Genomic DNA, 23,206 nt, shown 5'->3' on the forward strand with positions numbered 1-23,206 from the left:
TAGGTTGCAAACATGGCTTGGATCCCATGTTGCTGTGGCTGTGGTATAGGCTGGAAGCTGTAGCTCAAATTCGGCCCCTAGCCTGGGAACTTCCAGATGCTGTGGGTGCATCCGTAAAAAAGAAAAAAAAAATAAAAATAAAAATAAATAAAATCTACCAATACTTAATAAAAAAGGAGATATTTTATTAATAATCAATTCAGCCTTCTGTAGTTCATCATGCTTGGCACAATCATCAACTACACAGTCTCCCCCAGTCTACAAAGTTCAGAAGGCATTCTAAACTCATTTCTCACAGAACACAACATCCAACATCAACTCGTCTCCAAGTTTACCACCTGTGCTTGGGTTCAACCCAATACCTAGGATTTTTTCTGTAAGAAACATTCTGGGAGTTCCCATCATGGTTCAATGGTTAACGAATCCGATTAGGAACCATGAGGTTGCGGGTTCCATCCCTGGCCTTGCTCAGGGGGTCAAGAATCCGGCGTTGCCATGAGCTGTGGTGCACACCGCAGGAGCAGCTCGGATCTGGCACTGCTGTGGCTATGGCATAGGCCTGCGGCTACAGCTCTGATTAGAGCCCTAGCCTGGGAACCTCCATGTGCCAAGTATGCGGCCCTGGAAATGTCAAAGAAAAAAAAGAAACAAACATTCTGAAATAGAAAATAATAAATATTTGTATGAGGTGTCAAAGGAAACTTTAAAAAGAACAAATAAGAAATCAGAAGGAAAATGGAGTGGGTGGAAAGCAATTAACTCTACTGAAAGTTCCAGCAATCAGATTTGGAAGAGTTAGCATGCCTAGAACATAAAAAATGCTTTCTGAAAAAAGGTAAAGACTAAAAAGGCCAAAAGCAAAGTTTAGAAGGGGCCTCTCATTCAGTGACAGTGATAAATAAGTTCACCAAGAAAATCATATTTTCCTAAAATACCTAAAGCCAGAAACTGGCAAAAATAACACTGAAACTAAAACACAGCTTCTTACTAAAAGGTAATGATAGTAGTAACTTTTTCACAGTAGGGCTTGTTATTGTGGATGACACAAAACTTCGAAACACACATGGTTATCACACCCCTGCCCCCATCTTATAGTTAAGGAAATCTATATTGTGCAACTTCCCCTAGCTGCAATTAGTGGCAGAACAAAAGCCAGATCTCAGGTTTTCTATCACTCCATATATCACAATATGGTCAGAAGAAAGCACAAATTGTGAACTTACAGATTTGGGTCAAATCTTAAGAACTTAATAGGTGTGGAGTTCCCGTCATGGCACAGTGGTTAATAAATCAGACTAAGAACCATGAGGTTGTGGGTTCGATCCCTGGCCTCGCTCAGTGGGTTAACGATCCGGCGTTGCCGTGAGCTGTGGTGTGGGTCACAGACCTGGCTCGGATCCCACGTTGCTGTGGCTCTGGCGGAGGCCGGTGGCTACAGCTCCGATTGAACCCCTAGCCTGGGAACCTCCATATGCCACAGGAGCGGTCCAAGAAATGGCAAAAGGACCAAAAAAGAAAAAAAAAAAAAAAAAAAGAACAGGTGTGACCATGGGCACAAAATCCCATTTCTTCAATCTTATGCTAGCAAGCCATAAAATCTACTTATCAGAATTAGAATTAAGTGAAAGAAATTATAAGTAGAGCACTTAGCTTTAAACAAAAAGCTTTTAAGGAGTTTCTATCATGGCGCAGTGGAAACAAATCCGACTAGGAACCATGAGGTTGCGAGTTTGATCCCTGGCCTTGCTCAGTGGGTTAAGGATCTGGCGTTGCCATGAACTGTGGTGTAGGCAGGAGGCTATAGCTCCAATTCGACCCCTAGCCTGGGAACCTCCATATGCTGCAAGTGAGGCCCTAAAAAAGACAAAAAAAAGCTTTTAATAAGTATTTATTAATATTTTTCTTATTGGAGTTCCCGTTGTGGTGCAGCAGAAACGAATCTGACTAGGAACAATGAGGTTGTGGGTTCCATTCCTGGCCTTACTCAGTGGGTTAAGGATCCAGCGTTGCCGTGAACTGCAGTGTAGGTCAAAGACATGGCTTGGATCTGGCGTGCTATGACAGCTCCAATTAGACCCCTTGCCTGGGAACCTCCATATGCCACAGGTGCAGCCCTGAAAACACAAAAAGACCGAAAAAAAAAAAAAAAAATTTCTTATTAAGTCTATTAGAGCTAATTTTAAAACATGGCAATTACTTTAGTCTTCCAAATCCAAGATTTGGCTGCCGTTTAAACACAAAAATCATCATTTGATAAATACCAACTATCCACAAAGAGTAGCTAAGAAATTTATCAATAGGTGTTACTTATTCTGTCAACAAATTATCTGATGAACTCCTTACACACTTGATACTGAAATTGTATCTGTAACATGAACTTCCAAAAAATTATCTTAGTGTAAAATACTGATCAAAAATTCAAAACCTGTGTTCCTCCTATGATTTTGTGGAATCTCAAAAATTAAACATAGACTCTCTTAGTGAGACTGAAAAAGTAGAGGATTCTTGTTTGAATGATATCCTATGTACACACATGAGCATGTTTTTCCTCAGGTTTGATAATGTACATCGGATGGCTAAATACTCATTTTATTTGCTAAAAAAACAAACAAACAAACAAACAACTCCTTTTCTAGGAGTTCCCACTGTGGTGTAATAGATTGGCAGGAACTTGGGAGTGCTGGGACGCAGGTTAGACTCCCGGCCTGGCACAGTGGGTTAAGGATCCAGAGTTGCTGCAGCTGTGACATAGGTTGCAACTACAGCTCAGATCTGATCCCTGGCCCAGGAACTCAATATGACACATGGCAGCCAAAAAAGGGGAAAAAAATTTTGATTTCTAGGACTTTATTCCATGGAAATAATCATGAATTTATGCAAAGGGTATTAATCTTATTTATAACAATAAAATAGTGCTGAGTTATAAATAACTGCTAAATTATAACTAAGTTATAGGAATAGTTACATAAATGTAACATAAATAATAACGAACAGACTGCTTAAAATAAAAAATAAGATACTCTTTGATGGATTTACAAACATTAAATAACATGGAAGAGTGTAATAACAGAATGTAAAGCCATATGAGCAGCATAATCTAATTTATAAGAAATTAATTAAATGACAAAGCTAGAATGACAGATACTAAATATTTATATTGGAGTTTTTTTCCTGATATGAGGACTCAGGGGATTTATTTTCTTTGAGTAATCTAATTCATTAGAATTTTCAGCAATAAGTAGGTATTACTCCAGAAAGCAAGAGAAAGTAGCCTAAACTAATATAAAATGATACTTAATTTTACAATTAACTATCCTTTCTCAACTCAAAAAACTTACTCTAATACAATACTGTAAATAAACTATATCCCAGTAAAAAATTGAAAATTTTAAAAAAATTTTAAAAAGCTTATTCTAAAATAAAAGAGATATAATAACAGGTTTAAAACAGATAATAAGGACCTACTGGATAGCATAAGAAATTATACTCAATATCTTATAATAACCTATAATGGAGAGGAATCTGAAAAAGAAAACACACACATATATATGTATATGTGTGTATAAATCATTTTGCTGTACACCTGAAACTAACATATTATACACAAATCAATTACACTTCAATTTTTTTTTAATTGATGTTATATATAAGCAATGTGAAGAACTAGTATCTACCCTTTGGTGGCAAGCTACTTAAAGAGAGAGCCAGACATGATCTGAGGATGGTGCTTAAGGTGATTATAGTATCAAAGAAAGAAGACTATCTGTATGCATACTCACTTTGCCACTTGCTGACTATATACACTTAACTGGAAAATCCTCTAAGCAGCCTTACATGTGATACTATAATCTATTCACCTAGTTACATTAAGCAAGGTCCTGATACATGAAAGGCACTCAGTAAAGCACAGTTAAGTCTGAGTCTGAACCCAGGTACCACACAGGGGAACTCGCTAATTTACTATTCACAGTTTCCCTATCAGGAATAACATTACCTTTTAATTACATATAACATCTAAAATTCACACTTAGATGGGGTAAATTTTATTTCCATTTACCTGCTGCTGCCCCTGCTGAGCCTGTGGGGTGGTCTGCTGATTAGCAGAATTTGTTGCTGCGGCGGCAGCAGCAGCTTGCTGCTGGAAAAGACTGGCAGGGTAGACTCCCCAAGGAGTAACTCCATAATACTGGTGAGGGACCACAGCTGGGCCTAGAGACAGCAAGAGAAAGGTAAGAAAAGTTTAAACTCTTAAGAATCATCTCAGAGTTTCCAAAGACAACATCTGACTCAGAAGACACTACTGTAAAATATTAACTTAAGAATATATTGATTCTTTCTAGATAATCTTGAATTCTGTTTTTAAAAAATGATACATTATCCCCATACAAAGTCTTTTCAAGTCAGTAATATACTCCAGGCCTAGAGGAAGAAGCTTGTGAAGGACAAAGCACTGAAGGTATTAAAAGGTAGCATAAGTGACAGAAGTTGGAAGCAGTGGGTATAAAGGCAGATGGAGGAACTGGCCTTAGTCAAGAAGGCAAAGGCATAATTTTCCACTAAGAAAAAAAGGATATAGGATAGGTACAGACAAAGTTTGTTGTAAGAAAGGAAATAAATGGAGAGTTTGTATGCTTAAAGTGATGGAACACAACAAAAGACTGAGTTGTACCATGCTTTCTGTGGGATGGATGGCACCTGAGGTGACTAATAGGCAGGGATAGGGATACTGGTGCTTCCTGAACTGCAGAAGTGTGAAAATCCATCAGCTGTCTGGCAACAAAGCCCAGATACACCACTGGAAGCTCCAATGCTCCAATTCTAAGAGGTCTGGTTTTCCTATTTCTATTTTTAATGTCACAAAAAGCAATCAACCCAACAACATTCAGAGAGTGACATACATGAAATTTTAAATTTAGGTCAAAACAGAAACAAAAAAACTAACACATCTTATAGACGTGAGTATCCTCAACAAAACGAAGCATTCTGCTTTAAATAATCTGTTCGCCTTCTTTGGCGACAAGCTACAACTGTAGTCGCTGACGAACAGAAGAGGCAACAGAGAGGTAATAGAGCTATGCAGACAGCAACATGCATAATCTAAACCATAGAATGTGGCAGAAATCTAAACCAGATAATTCTCTGAAGCTAGTGGCAGGAAACACCAAAGTTTATTTGCCAACCAAGACGAAGACTCAAAGCCAGCTCCTCACATCTACAATAAGCACTCCTTAGTTATAGCACAGAGCCTCAAATATTTGCAACTTAAATAATAACTATGCTTTTCGGTGAAGTTCCATAGAGCTGTTTCAAACATATCCATTCTGACATAGTAGTCAATCCTATAGAAATATAAATTTCATTAAGTTGAAATAAATTGGCACAGGAGTTCCCGTCATGGCTCAGTGGTTAACGAATCCAACTAGGAACCATGAGGTTGTGGGTTCGATCCCTGGACTTGCTCAGCGGGTTAGGGATCCGGTGTTGCCGTGAGCTGTGGTGTAGGTTGCAGATGCGGCTAGGCCAGTGGCTACAGCTCCAGACCCCTAGCCTGTGAACCTCCATATGCTGCAGGAGCGGCCCAAGAAAATGGCAAAAAGACCAAAAAGAAAAAAAGAAAGAAAGAAATTGGCACATGTTTTTTGTTTCCCCATTTGGAAGTTTTTAAAACACAAATAAGTCAAATTATACCACCATCCGATATTGCGCTGACATTTTTTTTTGCTTTTTAGGGCCACGCTCATGGTGACTGGAAGTTCCCAGTCTAGGGGTTGAGTCGGAGCTATAGCAGCTGGCCTATGCCACAGCCATGTGCCATCCAAGCCACGTCTGCAACCTACACCACAGTTCATGGCAATGCTGGATCCTTTGTCCACTGAGTGAGGTCAGGGATCGAACCCACATCCTCATGGATACTAGTCAGATTTGTTTCCATTGCGCCTCAAAGGGAACTCCTACTCCTACTCTGACATCTCTAATTTGGCATTTTCTGTACCTGTGGGCTTAGTCCAAGATCAAGAAGCTGTTTATAAAGATGCCCACTGTGAAACAGCGCAAATTGGTACAAAAAGAAAGTGCTACTTAGAAAAGCTATGTTACAATGTGAGCTATTTTTTTAATAATGAGCAAATATCTAGTCATTTGTGATGGAACACGACAGAGGATAATGTGAGAAAAATAATATATATGTATGACTTGGTCACTTTGCTGTACAGTAGAAATTGACAGAACACTGTAAACTAACTTTAATGGAAAAAATAAAAATCATTAAAAAATATATATTTTTTTTTAACTTGTAAGCATCTAACTAGTTTAATACAGGAGTTCTCTATGACATGGGTTCAAGCCCTAGCTCAGGAACTTCCCTGCCTCTCTGCCCCCAAAAAAGAAGTCTAAAAATGGTAACACTTCAAGTTGAAGAGAGCGGCAAGGCCCCAACCTCGTCTGACTAGTGTTTATAAAGTGGGGTGGTCTTGGACAGTTATTCAGGAGTTCCCATCACCGAGCAGTGGAAACAAATCTGACCAGGAACCATGAGGTTGCAGGTTCGACCCCTGGCCTCGCTCAGTGGGCTCAGGATCTGGCGTTGCTGTGAGCTGTGGTATAGGTCGCAGTCGAGATTCGGATCTGGCATTGCTGTGGCTTGTTGTGCAGGGCGGCAGCTGCAGCTCCAATTCAGCCCCTAGCCTGGGAACATCCACATGCCACAGGTGCGGCCCTAAAAAGAAAAAGGAAAAAAAAAAACCCACAACTCAACAAAGACTCTGCGTCTTAGTTTCCTCGCTTGCAAAACGGGTGTTTAATAGATGTTAGGGAGTTGCCACATCTATTGTGAAAGGTTAGGCTGCAACCTGCAATGATAGTCCCAAGGCTCCCCCAAGAGCCAAAAAAGAGCAAATCTCTTCTGTGCACAGACTTCTGTTACCATAAACGTGTGCACTGTCCTTTAAATTTTCTCAACTGGCCTTTCTACTACTTTCCTTGGTCATGTGGCTTATGACTGCATTTAGTAAAATAGCTCAGGGTGCATCATTCATTGGGTTTGACTCCTCAGGATGCCTGCTTCAATTCCTCCAATTAACACTCCAAAAAAAAATAAGCAGTTTTACAGTTTGGGTAGTTAAAATTTCTGGTTCTACATGAAAACACTTCATTTTCAGTCTGGCTCAGCTAATGAGTATAAAAATCAAGATTCTCATCACGAAACTATGATATCAGTGAGAACAAGTGTGCCATCCCTAAGACGAGTTCTTTGTTTCAAATAATATATAGTAGGTTAGTAGAGGAAAAAAGTACAGAGGAGATAATTCAAGATAACATGGACACTGGAATTCCTGTCATGGCACAGCAGAAATGAATCCGACAAGAACAATGAGGCTGCAGGTTCGATCCCTGGCCTCACTCAGTGGGTTAAGGATCCGGCATTGCCATGAGCTGTGGTGTAGGTCGCAGAAGAGGCTCAGATCCCGAATTGCTCTGGCTGTGGTGCAGGCCAGCGGCTATAGCTCCAATTAGACCCCTAGCCTGGGAACCTGTATATGTCGCAGGTGCAACCCTGAAAAGACAAAAAAAAAAAGATAGGATGGACATTGTATACTAACTACAGTAAAGTACACGCATGAGGCTTTGAATTAGATCTGGCTCAAACCCCAACTCTACAACATATAAACTGTGTGACCCTCAAACAAGACAGCTCTTTGGAGTCCCAAATTCCTAATATGAAAAGCCATCATCCAACAACTCCTATCAAAGGAAAGCATTTACTGGCAAATAGTTAATAAGGGTTCAATAAATAGTAATGGTGGTTGGCAAAGATTCTATTTTCCCTAAAGGCAACAGGAGCAAAGAAACTGTATTACATATGTTCTGATCACAAGCCATGCCAAAATGCGAACAATTCAAAAGAAAAAAAAAATGAAATTCTATACTGCATTTGAGTTCACAATTACAAATCACATGCTACACAATAAGGACAGAGATCTCACAAATAATATTTAGTCATGATTAATATGACTTGGAGAGTTATATCTATCTCCAAAGAATACTTATTCTGGAAGAAATTAAGTTTGTCCTAACACTGAATTCAATCTACCATATATTTATGACCCCACTATTTTGAGAGCAACTGTGCCATACAGAGTCAAAGAACAAAAATGACAGCCTTTGAAAGAGTTCAATCAGGGCGTGGGGGGGGGGGGGGGGAGACCACTCATGAATACATCCACACAGGCAAATAAACACAAAGTGATGACAAGAGAAAGAACAGGAAAAGATTAGCAAAAGAAGGCTTTTCAGAGGGAACAATACCAGCTAAGGAGATTCCCAGGCAAAGAATGGGGAAAGAGTTTACTCTAGAAGGCTAAGAAGATCATAATGTCCAAAGACACAGAGGCCTAAATCTGTGCGGTATGGATGTGTAGCAAACTAAAATTAATTTAGGGCTGCTGGGAGTTCCCTGGTGGCCTAGTGGTTAAGGACTCAGTGTTATCACTGCTGTGGCTCAGGTTCGATCCTGGTCTGGGGATTTCTGCATGTCATAAACACAGCCAAAAAAAAGGTATGACTAGTGTATACAGTGGCAGCCAATTTGAAGAGGGAGAAAGTGGTGCATATACAGAGACATCCACAAAGTCATGGAGAGAAACCTATACACACTGGTGTTCTAATCCTCACTAATCCTCAGGAACAGTGATTCCAAGGAACAACCCATGAGTACCATTACCACCACCACTCAAGTACGTTGGAATGACCAGCAGCATCTGACAACAACTGCAGTACACTTTATTAGGGTGGGTAAGACAGAAATCAACAAAGGATTTAAGTAGAAGGGTGAAGGGTAAGATTTGTGTTTGAATCAGTTCTCTTGAACAACTTGGGTGGAGCAGCAGGGAGAAAGAAGGAAATCGGAGTATGTACAGAGAACAGCAGAGAAAGTCTAGGTAAAGATTAAAAGGTCCTGGACTACAGTAAACTAGAGGTAGTAGAAAGACCTGAGCAAGAGAAGACGTTTCCCGAGGTATGTATGAGCAACTGGTGGCCCAGTGGATCAAAAACGTCTATACATGAGGTAGCTGATTAACCGGCCTTTAAATACCAAGCCAGAGGTTATAGCCAAGCAGAGATACCTAAATGGCAGGCAGATGGCCCTGGAAATCAGGAGAGAAATCTGCACAGGAGACGTGGTTTTGTGAAAAAATATAAAGAATGTGCGCCCATCAAAACAACTTTAGTGGGTGAGAAAATCCCTCGTGCAGCAGAATGGCTCACCTAGTGTCGCTGCTGCAGCCAATCCAGCTGTGTAGGGGTCCGTCCCTGGGGGCGCGGCACTGATGATGTATGGATTGGGGACAAACGCAGCGGGAGCTAAACCTGCTGAAAACATACCTGTCAGTAAAAACAAACTTGACTAAAACTGCAGCCCTACCAAACACCTACACAGTTTGGCTAATCATTCCAGGCTATAGGTGAGGAAAAAAAGAAAAAAGAGAAGAAACGATAGGTTGAGAGTAAAAAGGACTTTTAAAAAGATATATTAATCCCTACACTAAAGATTATGGTGTCATCTATTTTTTTAACCTTTGCTGAAGAATTACAATTAAAATCATTATGCGGCTTTAAATTCAGCACAATTTCTAAAAGACTATCAAAATTATAACAGGCTAAAATAAAGGAATTTAAAAGAATTTGTAAAATGGGATGGAGGGAAAGATTTATTTCCATTTAAACAATTTTCCTGTTTTCCGCAAAGAAAATGTACACATATGTATAAAGAGTGCTATCTATAAGTATAAACTAAATTGGACCCAGGCAAAGGCTTTTGTGCCTAGTTAATACAGTTGACCCTTTGACAATGCAGGAGTTAAGGGGTGTCGATCCCCATGCAGCCCAAAATCCGTGTGTGACTTTATAGTTGGCTCACCACAGCCATGGTCCTGCATCAATGATTCAACTAAGAATTGACTGGTACCGTAGAACGTATCTATCGAAAAAATCTGCGTATAAGTGGACCTGTCCAACTCAAACCCATGTTGTTCAAGGGTCACCTGTATATCTAGGTTGGAAGCAAGTCTTTTCTTCCACCGTATTCCACAATCCAGGACTGGTGATTTTTATCTATTCAATCACATCATTTGGACACATTTACAATTTTTTTCTACTTGTACTTGTCTATACTTATAGCACTTTGTTTCAAAGAGATCTGAGGAAGGTGGGGCAGGAGGGAGGTCTACACATTAAGACTAAAATACGCACATCAAAACATCAAATGTGATAGGAAAAGGGCAAAGCTACTTTAAAAGCCAGTAAGATAATACTTGTAAAAAATTTTCAATACATGCTACTTAACAAATGTGATGTTGACATATCCATAGTCTATATAACCCCAACAAGGACAAAACTATTGTTATCTGAGTTCATCCAAACAGAGTTGATGCCAGGCACTACTATAGTAAATAAATCCTGAAACAGATGAAGCAGAGCAATAATTGGATACTAAGAAATCTTAGGAGCTGAGGTCTAGAAAAAGAATGTGGCTAGAGACAACTGGACAAGAGTAAGAGGTCATTTGCTTTGAGGAATCTGCCTGGACTTTGATCATCAGCCTATACTACTGAGTTTCATTGCTGCCGCTATCCTTAAATGGGGGCCACACCTATAAGGGCGCTATCGGCTTAAGGACTTACCGATGTGGGGCTGATGCGCGGCTGCCAGCGCATACTGCTGTTGCTGAGCGGCTGTCAACTGCTGGACAGCAAGTGCGTTAGGTCTTTGGAACAGCTGAGGGAAGAAAAGGACATGATGAGGTGAGGAAATCTGTCTCATGAAATATAAAACCTTTCTGATTAAAAATTTCTATAAGCCCTTGTTTAAATGTGATACTTAAGACAAAAATGTTCTCATTCTCTACTCATTCCTTTAGTATCTCTGATGCTTCATGGTTTCATTTTCCCTGTCTTTACCTCAATTTGGGGCACCCAGTTATCATGTGCTGACTACTTCTCAGGCTCTCTGTCCCCTGAACCACAAACATACATACGAATGCCCTAAGGCTGTCAACAGGGCTGAGGGTCCTGCCTGATCCAGAGCACTCTTAAAAACTAAACAAATGTACTATAAATGACTTACCACATTGGACCTAGTGCTGTCACCTCCCTTCAGTTCTTTTGAAGCCCCCACAAACACTCTGAATTAATTCTTACCTACTCACGTTTTGGACAGGAAAAATAAAGTATTTATTATATCATCCTCTGGCTGCCTCTTCCCAGGGGAATGATATTGGATACCTTCCTCAACCAGTGGCTTATCCTAATGGGTAAATTGCACAAATGGGGGTGTGGGGTGTGCTGAGTTTCCTAGAATACCAATTCTTGTATATGTAAGAAATAAAATAACAGAAATACAGCTACTTTAAAATAAATAAATAAATAAAGACACCTAGGAAAGTTCCTGCTGTGGCACAGAGGGTTAAGAATCCCACTGGAGTGGCACGGGTCACGGTGGAGGCCCAGGTCTGATCCCCAGCCCAATGGATCCAGCACTCCTGCAGCTCAGATTCAATCCCTCACCCAGGAACCTCCCTATGCTGCAAGTACAGCCATAAAATTAAAAAAAGAAAAGAAAAGAGAAAAAACTATCAGCTCAGATTCAGCATGCTGCTTATGTCCCAAAAGAAAAAAAGGAGTTCAAAGGCCTTGACAATAGGAATATCCAAGATTCCCTCTTGTTATAAAGTCAATCATCCACTCACTCATTCCATAAATATTTATGAAACAACAACAACAAAAAAAAAACCCTGGTAGGCACTGTGCAAGGAACTAGAGATATAACACTGAATTAAGTGTCCATACATTTTAGTATGAATAGTATTGGTACAAAGAAAGGGACACGTGATTTTGGATTGCCCTGTTATGCTTCCTCCCAAGGAGTCATACCGAAGACTTCTTTATTTGTTGAAATCAGAATGGAAGAATTTACTGACAGGATCTCCCTAGAAAGGACCTTCAATCTACCTGCTCTTTCTACAGGACTTCTCAACAGCCCAACTAACATCACTGGATGATATATAATAGACACCATGGATCTTGAATTACAGATGTCCTCATAAAGAGACCTGACTGTTTCAGACATTACAAGATAATGCCATTCCAACAACTCAGCTTAATTATATCACAACTGAACTTCTAATATTATCCAAGGTAGTGGACTTTATTCTACAACTTGGCTAATTCTACGCCTCGAATATATGAGTGCACTGATTTGAAATTTTTTTAAAAAGGTGAAAATTCTAACACACTAGCCAACCTCACCACTCTTTCTATATATTTCCCTTTTTTTTTTTTTAATGGAACTCTTCATGTATTTGCTCGTCATCCTTGCACAGGGGCCATGCTAATCTCCTCCATCTTCGTTCCTTTTTTTTTAAAGTATATGTGCTGCAGAGAGAGAACTATAGACATCTTTCTAAAAACCAGAGTAGGAGTTCCAGTGGGTTAGGAATCGATGCAGCACAGTGGGTTAGGAATCGATGCAGCAGCTTGGGTCGCTGCAGAGGTGCAGGTATGATCTCCCACCCAGTGCAGTGGGTTAAAGGATCAGATGATGCCAAAGCTGCAGCGTAGATTACAGCTGTGGTTCAGATTCAATCCCTGGCCCAGGAACTTCCATATGCCACAGGTGTGGCCATAAAAAAAATAAAAATAAAACCAGAGTAAAGTAGTTGGAGAGGCCAAGATGGCAGAGTAGAAAGACCCTGAGCTCACCTCTTCTCCCAAGCACGCCAAAATCACAAGTAACTGTTGAACAACCATCAATAAAAATAAAGACTGCAACCGACCCAAAAAGGTCTTCTACCAATAAAGATATAAAGAACAGACCACAAGATGGTAGGAGGGGCACACTCGAGATATAAGCAAACCTCATACCCTCTGCATAGATAACCCACAAACTGGAGAATAATTATATTGCAGAGGTTTACCCACAGAAGTGAGAGCTCTGAGCACCAAGTCAAGCTTCCCAGCCCAGGGGTCCAGCATCAAAAGAGCTCCTAGAGCATCTACTTTTGAAGGGCAGTGGAGCTTAACTATAGGAGCTGTACTACAGGATTGGGGGAAAGAGAGACCTCACAATTTTTTTTTTTTTTTAGGGCCACACCCGCAGCACATAGAGGTTCCCAGGCTAGGGGTCTAATCGGAGTTACAGCTGCTGGCCTACATCACAGCCACAGCAACATCAGATCCGAACCATGTCTGCAACCTACACCACAGCTCATGGCAACGCCAGATCCTTAACCCACTGAGCAAGGCCAGGGATCGAACCCGCAACCTCATGGTTCCTGGTCCCATTTGTTTCCACTGCACCACGATGGGAACTCCCAGAGACTTTTAACTTTTTAAATCTCACATTCAATAAATAAATAAATAAATAAATAAAATCTCACGTTCACCAGGACCAAGGGCAAAATTGGAGTAGTTTTTTGTCTATGTTTTCACAGTATGGATGTAAAAAGTCACCATGTAGTACAGGTTTCAAAATTACTTTACAGCATTTTATTTTCAAAAGTTAAAGAAAAGCCTCATTATGATGCTGAAAAGACAGCAGTACTTTATAAGCAGTGATTAAATATCAAGTATTCAAAAGAAATACAGGAATCTATTGACAATTATATCAAAACAACTGTTCGTTCCAGGAGGGGAGCCAACCGATAGTGTTTGGTAACTACAACCCTGTGATTTTTCCCAAACTGGTTTCACATTTCTGTTTCATTTAAAGGACAGTACCTCATAGTACTCCTACCAACAGGAGGCAGCCCACCCAAAGGGAGCAACCAGGGAGGCAGGAAACAATAAAAGAGTGGAAAGTTGTTTAAAATTGTTTTCCAAGGTTGTAAAAATATCTCATAGTTCCACTAAATATCCACTGTTTCTTCAATGGGTCTCTGGGATTTTTCTAGCCTAAAACCTTTTGAAATATTTAATATCTCAGACACTGCTCATAGTAGTCTCTTCCCTCTACTCTTCTTTGCCCTGCTGCAAATGAGATAACTCATTTCATTCAACAAACATTCTCTGAGCACCTATTATTAGTTAGGTGCTAGGACATGGAGCTAGGGAAATAAAGTTGAGTATGTTCAGAATATAAATCGTGATGTTCTCTTGATTTATTAACCAAAAACAGCATCCCAATACCATTCTACATGACTTATCCTCACTTCAGATGTTTTTAACATTACATGTAACATACGTATGTACTGTACCTCTAAATATACATATAAATCCCAAAGTGTGTGTGAATAAAAATCAATCCACTTAATACTAGTTTGTGGTTCTCACTACCATGTTACCACACTTTGAGAGTGGGGGTTATTGCTTTTAACTAAAAACATATAACCCTCCCCCCAAAAATATACAGGCCCTCTAAGAGCTCCCATATATCCTGTGTTTGAGAGTTAACATCTCAGTGATTATGGCAAATAGAGAAGGAATTATTTTGAGTGCATCTTGCAGTAAACAATTAACATAAGTAAATTATGCATCAGCAGCAGGCAGATTTGATTATAGCACAGATTACAGCAATTCTGGCACATTCTCTTTATGTAAATGGTTCAACATTAACTGGAAATACAGGTTATTCAAAACAAAATTGGGTAATTGGCAAGTGATGGATTCCAAAGGATCCTGAAAAACTCATATAAATGCCATCTGCTGGGCAAAGCACTGAGCTCTGTTAACATTTTCATGATTTTCACAGTGCAAGCCAATAGTTAACTGAGAAACACAATACTCAAGCGAAATTTGGGGAAAATGCTTATTTTTAGGTCAGTATATGATAAATGCGCCACTATTTATTACAATCTTCTTGTGTAGAATTCATAAGCTATTAAAAAAACTACAGGGGGAAATACATTAATTATTTCAAGCATATCAAGGTTCCTAATATGAACTATTGAAGGCATAATTTGGCAACCACACAAGCAAGCTGGCTTGGCTCCCTTCTCTGTCACTACATGACCTTACAAGAGATACTCTGCAGGGTTTATATTCCAGAAATGGTTCCGGGCAGTCAAAAACACCCAACACAGTGACTGGCATACAGCTAGCACCTTATAAGAGTTAGCTATTATTATCACTGTTATCAATACTAATTGTTGGCATAAAAATATTGGTGTCAAGTTTTCAGAATCTAGACGAGTAATATCTAAATGTGGAGTTAGTAAATGTCAAAGACTACCCTTTCTCTCCTCAAAATAAAACTAGCTTCTTACAGTTTAAGGCAATCTATATAATGGAGAGAGGATAAGAGCACAGAATCTGGGGCCAGAAGGCCTGGATTCAATATCTCAGCTCCACCACTGACTGTGTGTGTGAGATGCTGTGCCCTACTCTCCTCCCCTCACTAACCAGGGACAATAAAGATCTAACTCATAAGGTTAAAATCAATACACATACAGGAAGCACTTAAAATAGTCCTTTACATGTGATATTCTTTCTGATGAATGAGGACAGCACACTCTCCCGCCCTGACCCCCCACCCACAGTCCTTCTGTGGGTCACCTCTTACAGCTCCTCCTCCAGCAAGGCAATCCAGAAGGGAACATAGAAAGCAGAGGGCAAGACTCTCTGAGTCAGTATTTAAGTCAAAACCCCACTGAGTTCAAGCACCAACTGATGTCCAGTCACAAAAAGGGAGAAAAATATTTTTGTTGTTTTTGTTGAGTACTTTTAAAAATATACTCCATGCAGAAAAAACTAAGAATGCAGCTGAATGTGAAGGTGAGACAAGCCCACACAACAAAGAGCTTTTTGTTTCTAGCACTAGGTCCAAAGCTAGAAACCAAAACAAAGATATTACACAGCTTGCAGTATATGATCTTCAGTACGTCTCTCAGCTTCATGATGGGTAAGTTTTTTTGTCTATAAAAATATAGTAGCTGCCCTACCTCATGGGGCTGTTGTCAGAATTCACAAAGAAAAGCCCTTCAAACACTAACAGCATTACATCAATAGCAGAACAATTTTTTTTTTGGGGGGGGTGTCTTTCTGCCTTTCCTAGGGCCGCTCCTGCGGCACACGGAGGTTCCCAGGAGCTGTAGCCTCCGGCTTACGCCACAGCCACAGCAACGCGAGATCTGAGCCACATCTGCAGCCTATACCACAGCTCACGGCAACACCAGATCCTTAACCCACTGAGTGAGGCCAGGGATTGAACCATCAACCTCATGGTTCCTAGTCAGATTTGTTAACCACTGAGCCACGACGGGAACTCTGAGAATAATAAATTTTTTAGAAAAAATTATACCCTGGCGCTAGTCCTCAGTACATGAAATGTGTAAAAGTTTGCTACTGTCTGAAGCTTTCAGATCAAAGTCCATTTTTGGCCAGGTTGTCTGAACAGCTACAATGATCAACTAATAATTACAATGATTTTTGGTTTAACAGGTACATAAAAATGATGCTGTCAATTTTTTTAAAAAAAGAAAAGAAAATCACATTTCATAAGCAGATGAAGAATCTGATTCCAGGAGTTCCCTGGCCGAGAGGCAGGTTAAGGATCCAGCACTGTCATACTGCTGCAGCACAGGTTTGAACCCTTGGAACTTACACATGCCATGGATGTGGTCTCACACACACACACACACACACAAAACCTCTTGATTCCAAAATAGATGATTTCTAAATAAGGTGAGAAAAACAAAATATATCCTTCCATCACGTAAATTTTAATACCTTTTGAAGAAAATCATATCCTAAAATTTCAGGGAAGTCAGTACGTTTCAACTAACCTGTTAGCGAAAGTCAGCATTGTAACAGTGACAATACACATGATACTGCTAGAATAACGTTCCTCTCATTTGTAAACTGAAAAGAAAGCCAGGAACTCTAAACACCTATATTAAAACCATACACCCACTTGGCTCAAGAATCACTACCGGAGTTCCCATCGTGGCGCAGTGGTTAACGAATCCGACTAGGAACCATGAGGTTGCGGGTTCGGTCCCTGCCCTTGCTCAGTGGGTTAATGATCCGGTGTTGCCGTGAGCTGTGGTGTAGGTTGCAGACGTGGCTTGGATCCCGCATTGCTGTGGCTCTGGCGTAGGCCGGTGGCTACAGCTCCGATTCAACCCCTAGCCTGGGAATCTCCATATGCCACGGGAGCGGCCCAAGAAATAGCAACAACAACAAAAAGACAAAAGACAAAAAAAGACAGAAAAAAAAAAAAAAAGAATCACTACCACACTTTTAAAAGTAACGCATGCCAATTTACTCGCCCATCTAACTAGGACTTCCAGAGGATTGCTTTTTTGTTAAAACAGGTCAGAGTTTTAGTGCATCCGTACACAATTTTGTAAAACACACCACATCATTGGGTTATTTTTAGATTAATACAACCCTAAATAAAGAACATCAACAATTAACCAGATTAATATACCTCATTACTAACTTAATTCTGCCTTTGGATTCTGTTAAATATATTCTGTAATATAATGAAACCTACTAATAATTTTCTAAAATATATTTAGGCAAATATAGCTAATTGAATAGCTACTTAAAGACTACTGCTCAAGCATCAAAACACAAAATGATATGAACACATTGTATGTGAACTGTTCACTTTCTTTGTCAGGATTAAAAGACAGGGGAAAGTGGTATCAATGAGCATTTCAAACTACCCTAAATTAATGGTTCTTAACCCCAGATCTTTGTACCTGGGACAGGCAAAATTAATTTTATTTTCAGGAAATTTGACACACCCTACAATAATTATTGAATATATCTGTGATTTAATCACCAGTAGAAACTATCATTATTTTCATGTTACTTCACAATTGCTGAACGTCTCCAAAACTTGCTTCTGTTCACTATGGCAGCTAGTACCACTACTTCTATTTCATGCATCACATGATAAAGAAGCAAGTACATCACTAAATTTGTTGTTAAATATTATGATAGCTATTTTTATATAATTGGCTTCCTTTGTAATCCTACTTACACTATACATCTTAAAATATTCTGAAAACCTCAGTCCATAGAGCTCACCTAACTGCTAAGGAGCTCATGACACAAAAAAAGGAAACCCTGTTCTAAATACATCTTAGGTTAAGTTTGTGATTATATAAGTAACTTAACTACCCACAACCAAAGTACCCTAAGTACAATGAGTTTGTAATGGACCAAATGAAAATTACCTTTTCTATATTTTCATGCTACTCTGTATAAGTGTCTAAGTATAAGCTATAAAGTCTTACGAAACCAACTTATACCAAATGAAATGAAATGAAATAGGATACAAGAAGGAGTTATCTGTCCATTTCCAACCCAGATCTCCTCATAAAATCACAAAGCTTCTCTACTAATTACAACAAATAACTCAAAACTTAGGGAAAAAAAAACCTCTGATGTCCATTTAAGAAATGAAAGAACAAAATGTACAGGAAAAAAAAATGTGTGTCCACTAGATCTTTGGCTCAGTCTGCACAATCATTAACAGGTCTGTACTCAGGTCTGGCTCTCAAGGCCTCTGTGACTCAGACTCAACAACTACATGCATCTATCTCCTTTTTCCCTTCTACGTGTATCTTTACTCTTGTCAACCTATGATCAACCTCAACCTATGACCAACCACAGTCATTTTCACCTACATACCTCTGCTTTCTTAACTGTAGCAATATACATTCCACCTGTCATTCAAGTTAGGTCTATGCAAACTTGGCCTTCATTGAGCCCTGCTCTGGTCTGACAGCATCCCAGACCAACCAACTTTAGCACTTAGCTCCTTAACCATTCTAATCCTTACATGTATGATAGTCTTACTATGAATACTAGCTCTGTTCACTACAGACAAAAGCTGAAGTTCCTTGAAGGACACAACCGTCAACAGTTAGCTAACTAATATGGGTAAAAGAACGTCTAAAGCTGCTACTAAACTAAGAGCACAAAAACACGATAATTAAGTCATCACTTCTTAAAAAACGTCTTGTCAACACCTATAAGGCAGCACAACAAAGTCAGTAAGACTCAAAACACTATCTATGCAACCTCACAAGTCACTTTTTTTCAACCTCAACCACCAGCTGGGGTGACTGTTTCTACCTTATCTACTGAATACATATATGTTAATTTCTAATTTTAAGCCTTTTATTTACTCCTCCACTGAAATTTTCATTCTTTTCCTGGTATAAACAACTCTTTCAAGACACAGCTCAAGATCCACCTCTTCCACAAATTTTTCCTTCCCCCAGCTAACAAAATTTGTTCTCCTTGTGTAAGGTTCCTAGGACATGGGCATAAATGGTCTCATCCCTTGTCATCAAGTATTTTCTTGCACTATTTCAATGATCAAATGAGTCATAATAGCTAAACTGAAAGAGCCATGGAATTGGGGGAGCCCAGTGTATGCGTGAAATATATGCTTGACTAAAAGTGACAACAAAAATGTGAACAGAGGTTACAGTCTTCAGTCCACAGGTCTGTGATCTCCCTGAAGTTATCCACAAAATTAGGTGTCAAGTGAATTGTGTATGGAGTTCCTGCTGTGGCACAACAGGACTGCGACATCTTGAGAGTGCTGGAATGCACTCAGTAGGTCAAGGATCCAGCGTTGCCACAGCTGTGGAGGAGATCAAAATTGTGGCTCAGATCTGTTCCCTGGCCTGGGAACTCCATACGCTGTAGGGCAGCCAAAAAAAAAAAAAAAAAAAAAAATTGTGTATGTTTTTCTGAGGAGAGGACTACGGCTTTTGATCAGATGGCCAAAAAAGGGCTGTGATTCTAAAAAGGCTAAATAGTGATTCAGGCGGGAAATTTCCTGGAAATTATAAAGGTCCAGTTATTTGTCTATGAGACACAATATAATGGGCTAGACCTAAAGAACTCACTCACATATTAGAATGCATGCAAGGCCTCAAGGAGTGGTCTCCAGACCTCTTAGAAGGCTAGTTTTCAATTTCAGTCTGGGGAAGTATATTAGATACAAGGGACATTCTGAGATAATATTAACAGGGATGTGGAAAAGGTTCCCAGAAAACTTGGTCCAAAAAATAAAAATAAATTTTTAATTAAAAAAAACTTGGTCCACTAAAGCAAAGGACAAAGAAGGATCAAGACCTTTGCTTTACTCTCAAGGGGCTTACAATCTAGCAGAGGACTATTAGATATGTAATCATAAAACAAGGCAGAACCCAGTAACTCCTTTTCTTAGGGGAAGCATAAAGCACTACAGACTTCAAAGGCAACAGACAAGACAACTTTTATTTGGAGATCAAGATAGGTAACAGCACTGTAACCTTGAAGAATAAGAACCATTTACGTTAGTAGAAATGGAAAGGGAAATAAAATGTAATGAAAAGCAAAAGGGTAAAAAAAATTAAAAGGATAAAATCTAGGGAAAAAACACCAATTTCCTAATAACTACTGCCTTTATGCAAGAGCCTTCAGGAAGTTAAGGGCCTTAAAAATACTTAGGGGTCTTGAGCCAATGGTTCCCAAGCCTGTTATTAGGACATCTAGTACAAGAATGTACACAATAATCTACTCAGAACAGCAAGAAGTATGAGCCCATGGGACAAGCTAACAATGATCACATCCTATGATAGGTATACCTGCCCCCATATTGCAGCAACCAAGTCACACATGGGAAGCCAGAACCCAAAAGTAAGTTAATTTTCAAAATAATAATGTTTGCTTCCAAAACCTGCTGAAATGGGATACATGGCGAAGGCATTCCAGGCTTTATACATCTGAGTGGGTGTTACCTCTGACGTAACCATGCTAACGATTTGGGGGATGTGAAAAAGTACATTTCTGTTGAAGTTCTAATAATTATCCAGCCTCCTCAAAAATTGATAGAATTATTTTGAAACCAAAGATCAATAAATCAAAGGGTAATCCCAACTCTGACTATAAAGTAAAGAACAATTAAATGAAAGAGAGTCCGATGTTCATTCATAAGACAAACACTTCTTAAATAGCAAGCAGAAACTGGGTTAGACTGGGAACAGAAGCCAAGAACCAAAAACAACCAGAGTTCTAAGGGTTACTAGGGAAGCCAAAGAGAGAGAGTAAAGAAAAGAATTCAGATAAAACTTCTTGATATAACTAGGTTAGAGGATCCTGACCTACACTTAACACACCTCAAGTTAGGCAGAGAAGTTACCATAATGTTCTAAGGTGGACAAGTTGATGTCTACACAATAATAGTGTATCCCTATGTTTGCTGACCTGACACAAAGCAATCTTAAGTCTAATGTCTCCTCAGTACCTGAAGTAATTTCTGTCTTCACTCAAAACTGCTGTTTTGAGGATTCATTGTGAAAAGAGGCAAAACAGAGAGAGGAGACTTTCTTATAAAGACAAAAAGCACAGAAAGTCAATTCCTATGGAGAAGAGGGCATATCTATTGGGCACTACAGGGAGAAGAGTGTATACTTTTAGTTTAACTCTCTCTGGAAAAAAGGTTAATCAAACCTAATATATCCATCTGATAAGAGCACAGAGCATGCTTATCACATCATCCCTTACAGGGACTTGTTTTTTTAAACTTCATATGGTTAACTTTATTATCCATTTATCTATCAATCAAAATTCATTTAAAAATCAGCCATTTGCGACAACAGCTAAAGGAACAAAATGGTACAACTGATCTAACAAAGACTATAAGCCAATCCCCCATACATATATAGTTTCTAAATTTCAAAATGAGATTTTAACCTTTCAAATCCATAAGTTTGTATTTATGTTCCAATCCAAAATTAAGGAGTATCAGAAATTCATGGCCTATCAGACAGCTTGTAGCCACAAAGGAGAACTTGTGGCTTAACATAATCAGAAAGTACCTGCCCCCTTTTTATAATTCAGACAACTAATTTTCCTTTTTAAAAAAATTGAACAGGAGTTCCCGTCGTGGTGCAGTGGTTAACGAATCCCACTAGGAACCATGAGGTTGCGGGTTCGGTGCCTGCCCTTGCTCAGTGGGTTAACGATCCGGCGTTGCCATGAGCTGTGGTGTAGGTTGCAGACGCGGCTCGGATCCTGCGTTGCTATGGCTCTGACGTAGGCCGGCGGCTACAGCTCCGATTAGACCCCTAGCCTGGGAACCTCCATATGCCACAGGAGCGGCCCAAAGAAATAGCAAAAAAAAAAGACAAAAAAAAAAAAAAATTGAACAGAAGAATCAATAAACCCCAGTGTTTAGTCATACCACGCCTTCAAAACCAGAAGGCACACACACAGTATCTTCTAAGGACTTATGAATAAACGTAGAGCCAAGTAATTTCACTGTAGATTTTATGTTGAGTGATTTGTATGTGTTTTTTCCCCTAATCACATTCTAACTCTTGAAAGGTACCAGGTAAATCTGTTATCTACAGTAACTCTCTTAATTAAAAGAGGGGACTAATAAGATATCTGGCACTGGACTCCTGACTGTGGTAGACAAAAGGTTCACTATTTTAAAAACAAAAAACTATAGCAATGCAATCACATTAATTTTCAGTGAGACTGATTTAACATCCAAGAGGATTGTGTTACAGAGGTAACACCACCACACCCCTCCCCAGGCCCTGGAGAAAGAGAGGAGCCAAAGGAAGTATACAGAGCAGGGTGGTGGCTTGCAATCAACCTTAGCATGGGAATCAGCTTCCGGAGGGGAAGATGCAGAGGCTCTATAAACCACATCACTGTTGGGTTAATAAGGACTGGCTATTGAAAGCCTAAAATAATGTTACCCTCCTCCCATCCCCCTCCCCATCCTCAATTACTTTGAATAAGGTGCTGGCTAGAGGGAGAGCAAAAAGAGTGACAGAGACACACACAGTACCTGTTGTTGAGAATTGTAGTCAAAAAGTCCCACAGTTGCTGCTGCTGAGTCCACAGGTACCTGCGTGCCTGAATAATCAAACTGAAGAGGCTCCATGCCCACATGTTCCATGGGGTCCAAGGGGACACTCTGGGACTCCATGTTGGAGAAATCCTCCACAGGCTTGGCACCATTGGTGCTGGTCAGCTGGGCTAAGCCCTCAGAACCATTCTGGTTTGGACCCAGAAGATCCACTTCATTAGCAGAGTTCTGGCAATTACCAGGGGTACGGCTAAACAGAGAAAGTAAAGGGCATTAAACCTTATTTTAAGTGGGGAGGGACACTACAGCAACCTAAATTTAAGGACAAGGTCCTTGATACAGCTTATTACCAACAGTATTTAAAACTATTTCTAAAAAA

General features: G+C 39.7%; 1 protein-coding gene, 1 long non-coding RNA gene and 1 other non-coding gene across 52 annotated transcripts in view; all 3 read right to left on the minus strand.

Moving 5' to 3' along the window:
* The window catches only part of PUM1 (pumilio RNA binding family member 1), a 141,329-nt gene that overhangs the window by 46,052 nt on the left and 72,071 nt on the right, over positions 1-23,206 (minus strand). For 18 of the 50 annotated variants that reach the window (XM_084963662.1, XM_084963660.1, XM_013999086.3 and 15 more), the window contains 4 exons: positions 22,807-23,077; positions 10,680-10,773; positions 9,265-9,366; positions 4,058-4,209 (listed from right to left, as the gene is read on the minus strand). In XM_084963662.1, the coding sequence (XP_084819788.1) occupies positions 4,058-4,209; positions 9,265-9,366; positions 10,680-10,773; positions 22,807-23,077 (619 nt within the window). Of the gene's footprint in view, positions 1-4,057; positions 4,210-9,264; positions 9,382-10,679; positions 10,774-22,806; positions 23,078-23,206 lie in introns of all 50 variants that reach the window. The other 32 variants (XM_084963661.1, XM_084963659.1, XM_021095767.2 and 29 more) reach the window with 2 other exon arrangements.
* Positions 12,332-12,437, minus strand: LOC146402647 (U6 spliceosomal RNA). The gene has a single exon (XR_014808696.1). It is a non-coding gene; the product is annotated as a U6 spliceosomal RNA (small nuclear RNA).
* On the minus strand, positions 15,689-20,528 carry LOC146402648 (uncharacterized). The gene is made up of 2 exons (XR_014807381.1): positions 17,101-20,528; positions 15,689-16,085 (listed from the first exon to the last, which is right to left on the minus strand). It is a non-coding gene; the product is annotated as an uncharacterized LOC146402648 (long non-coding RNA).

Source organism: Sus scrofa, chromosome 6, assembly GCF_054392235.1.
Source record: "Sus scrofa isolate SSC_HxYL_T2T_F1_AM1 chromosome 6, Sscrofa_HxYL_maternal_Yorkshire_Landrace_v2.0, whole genome shotgun sequence".
Taxonomy (NCBI): Eukaryota; Metazoa; Chordata; class Mammalia; order Artiodactyla; family Suidae; genus Sus; species Sus scrofa.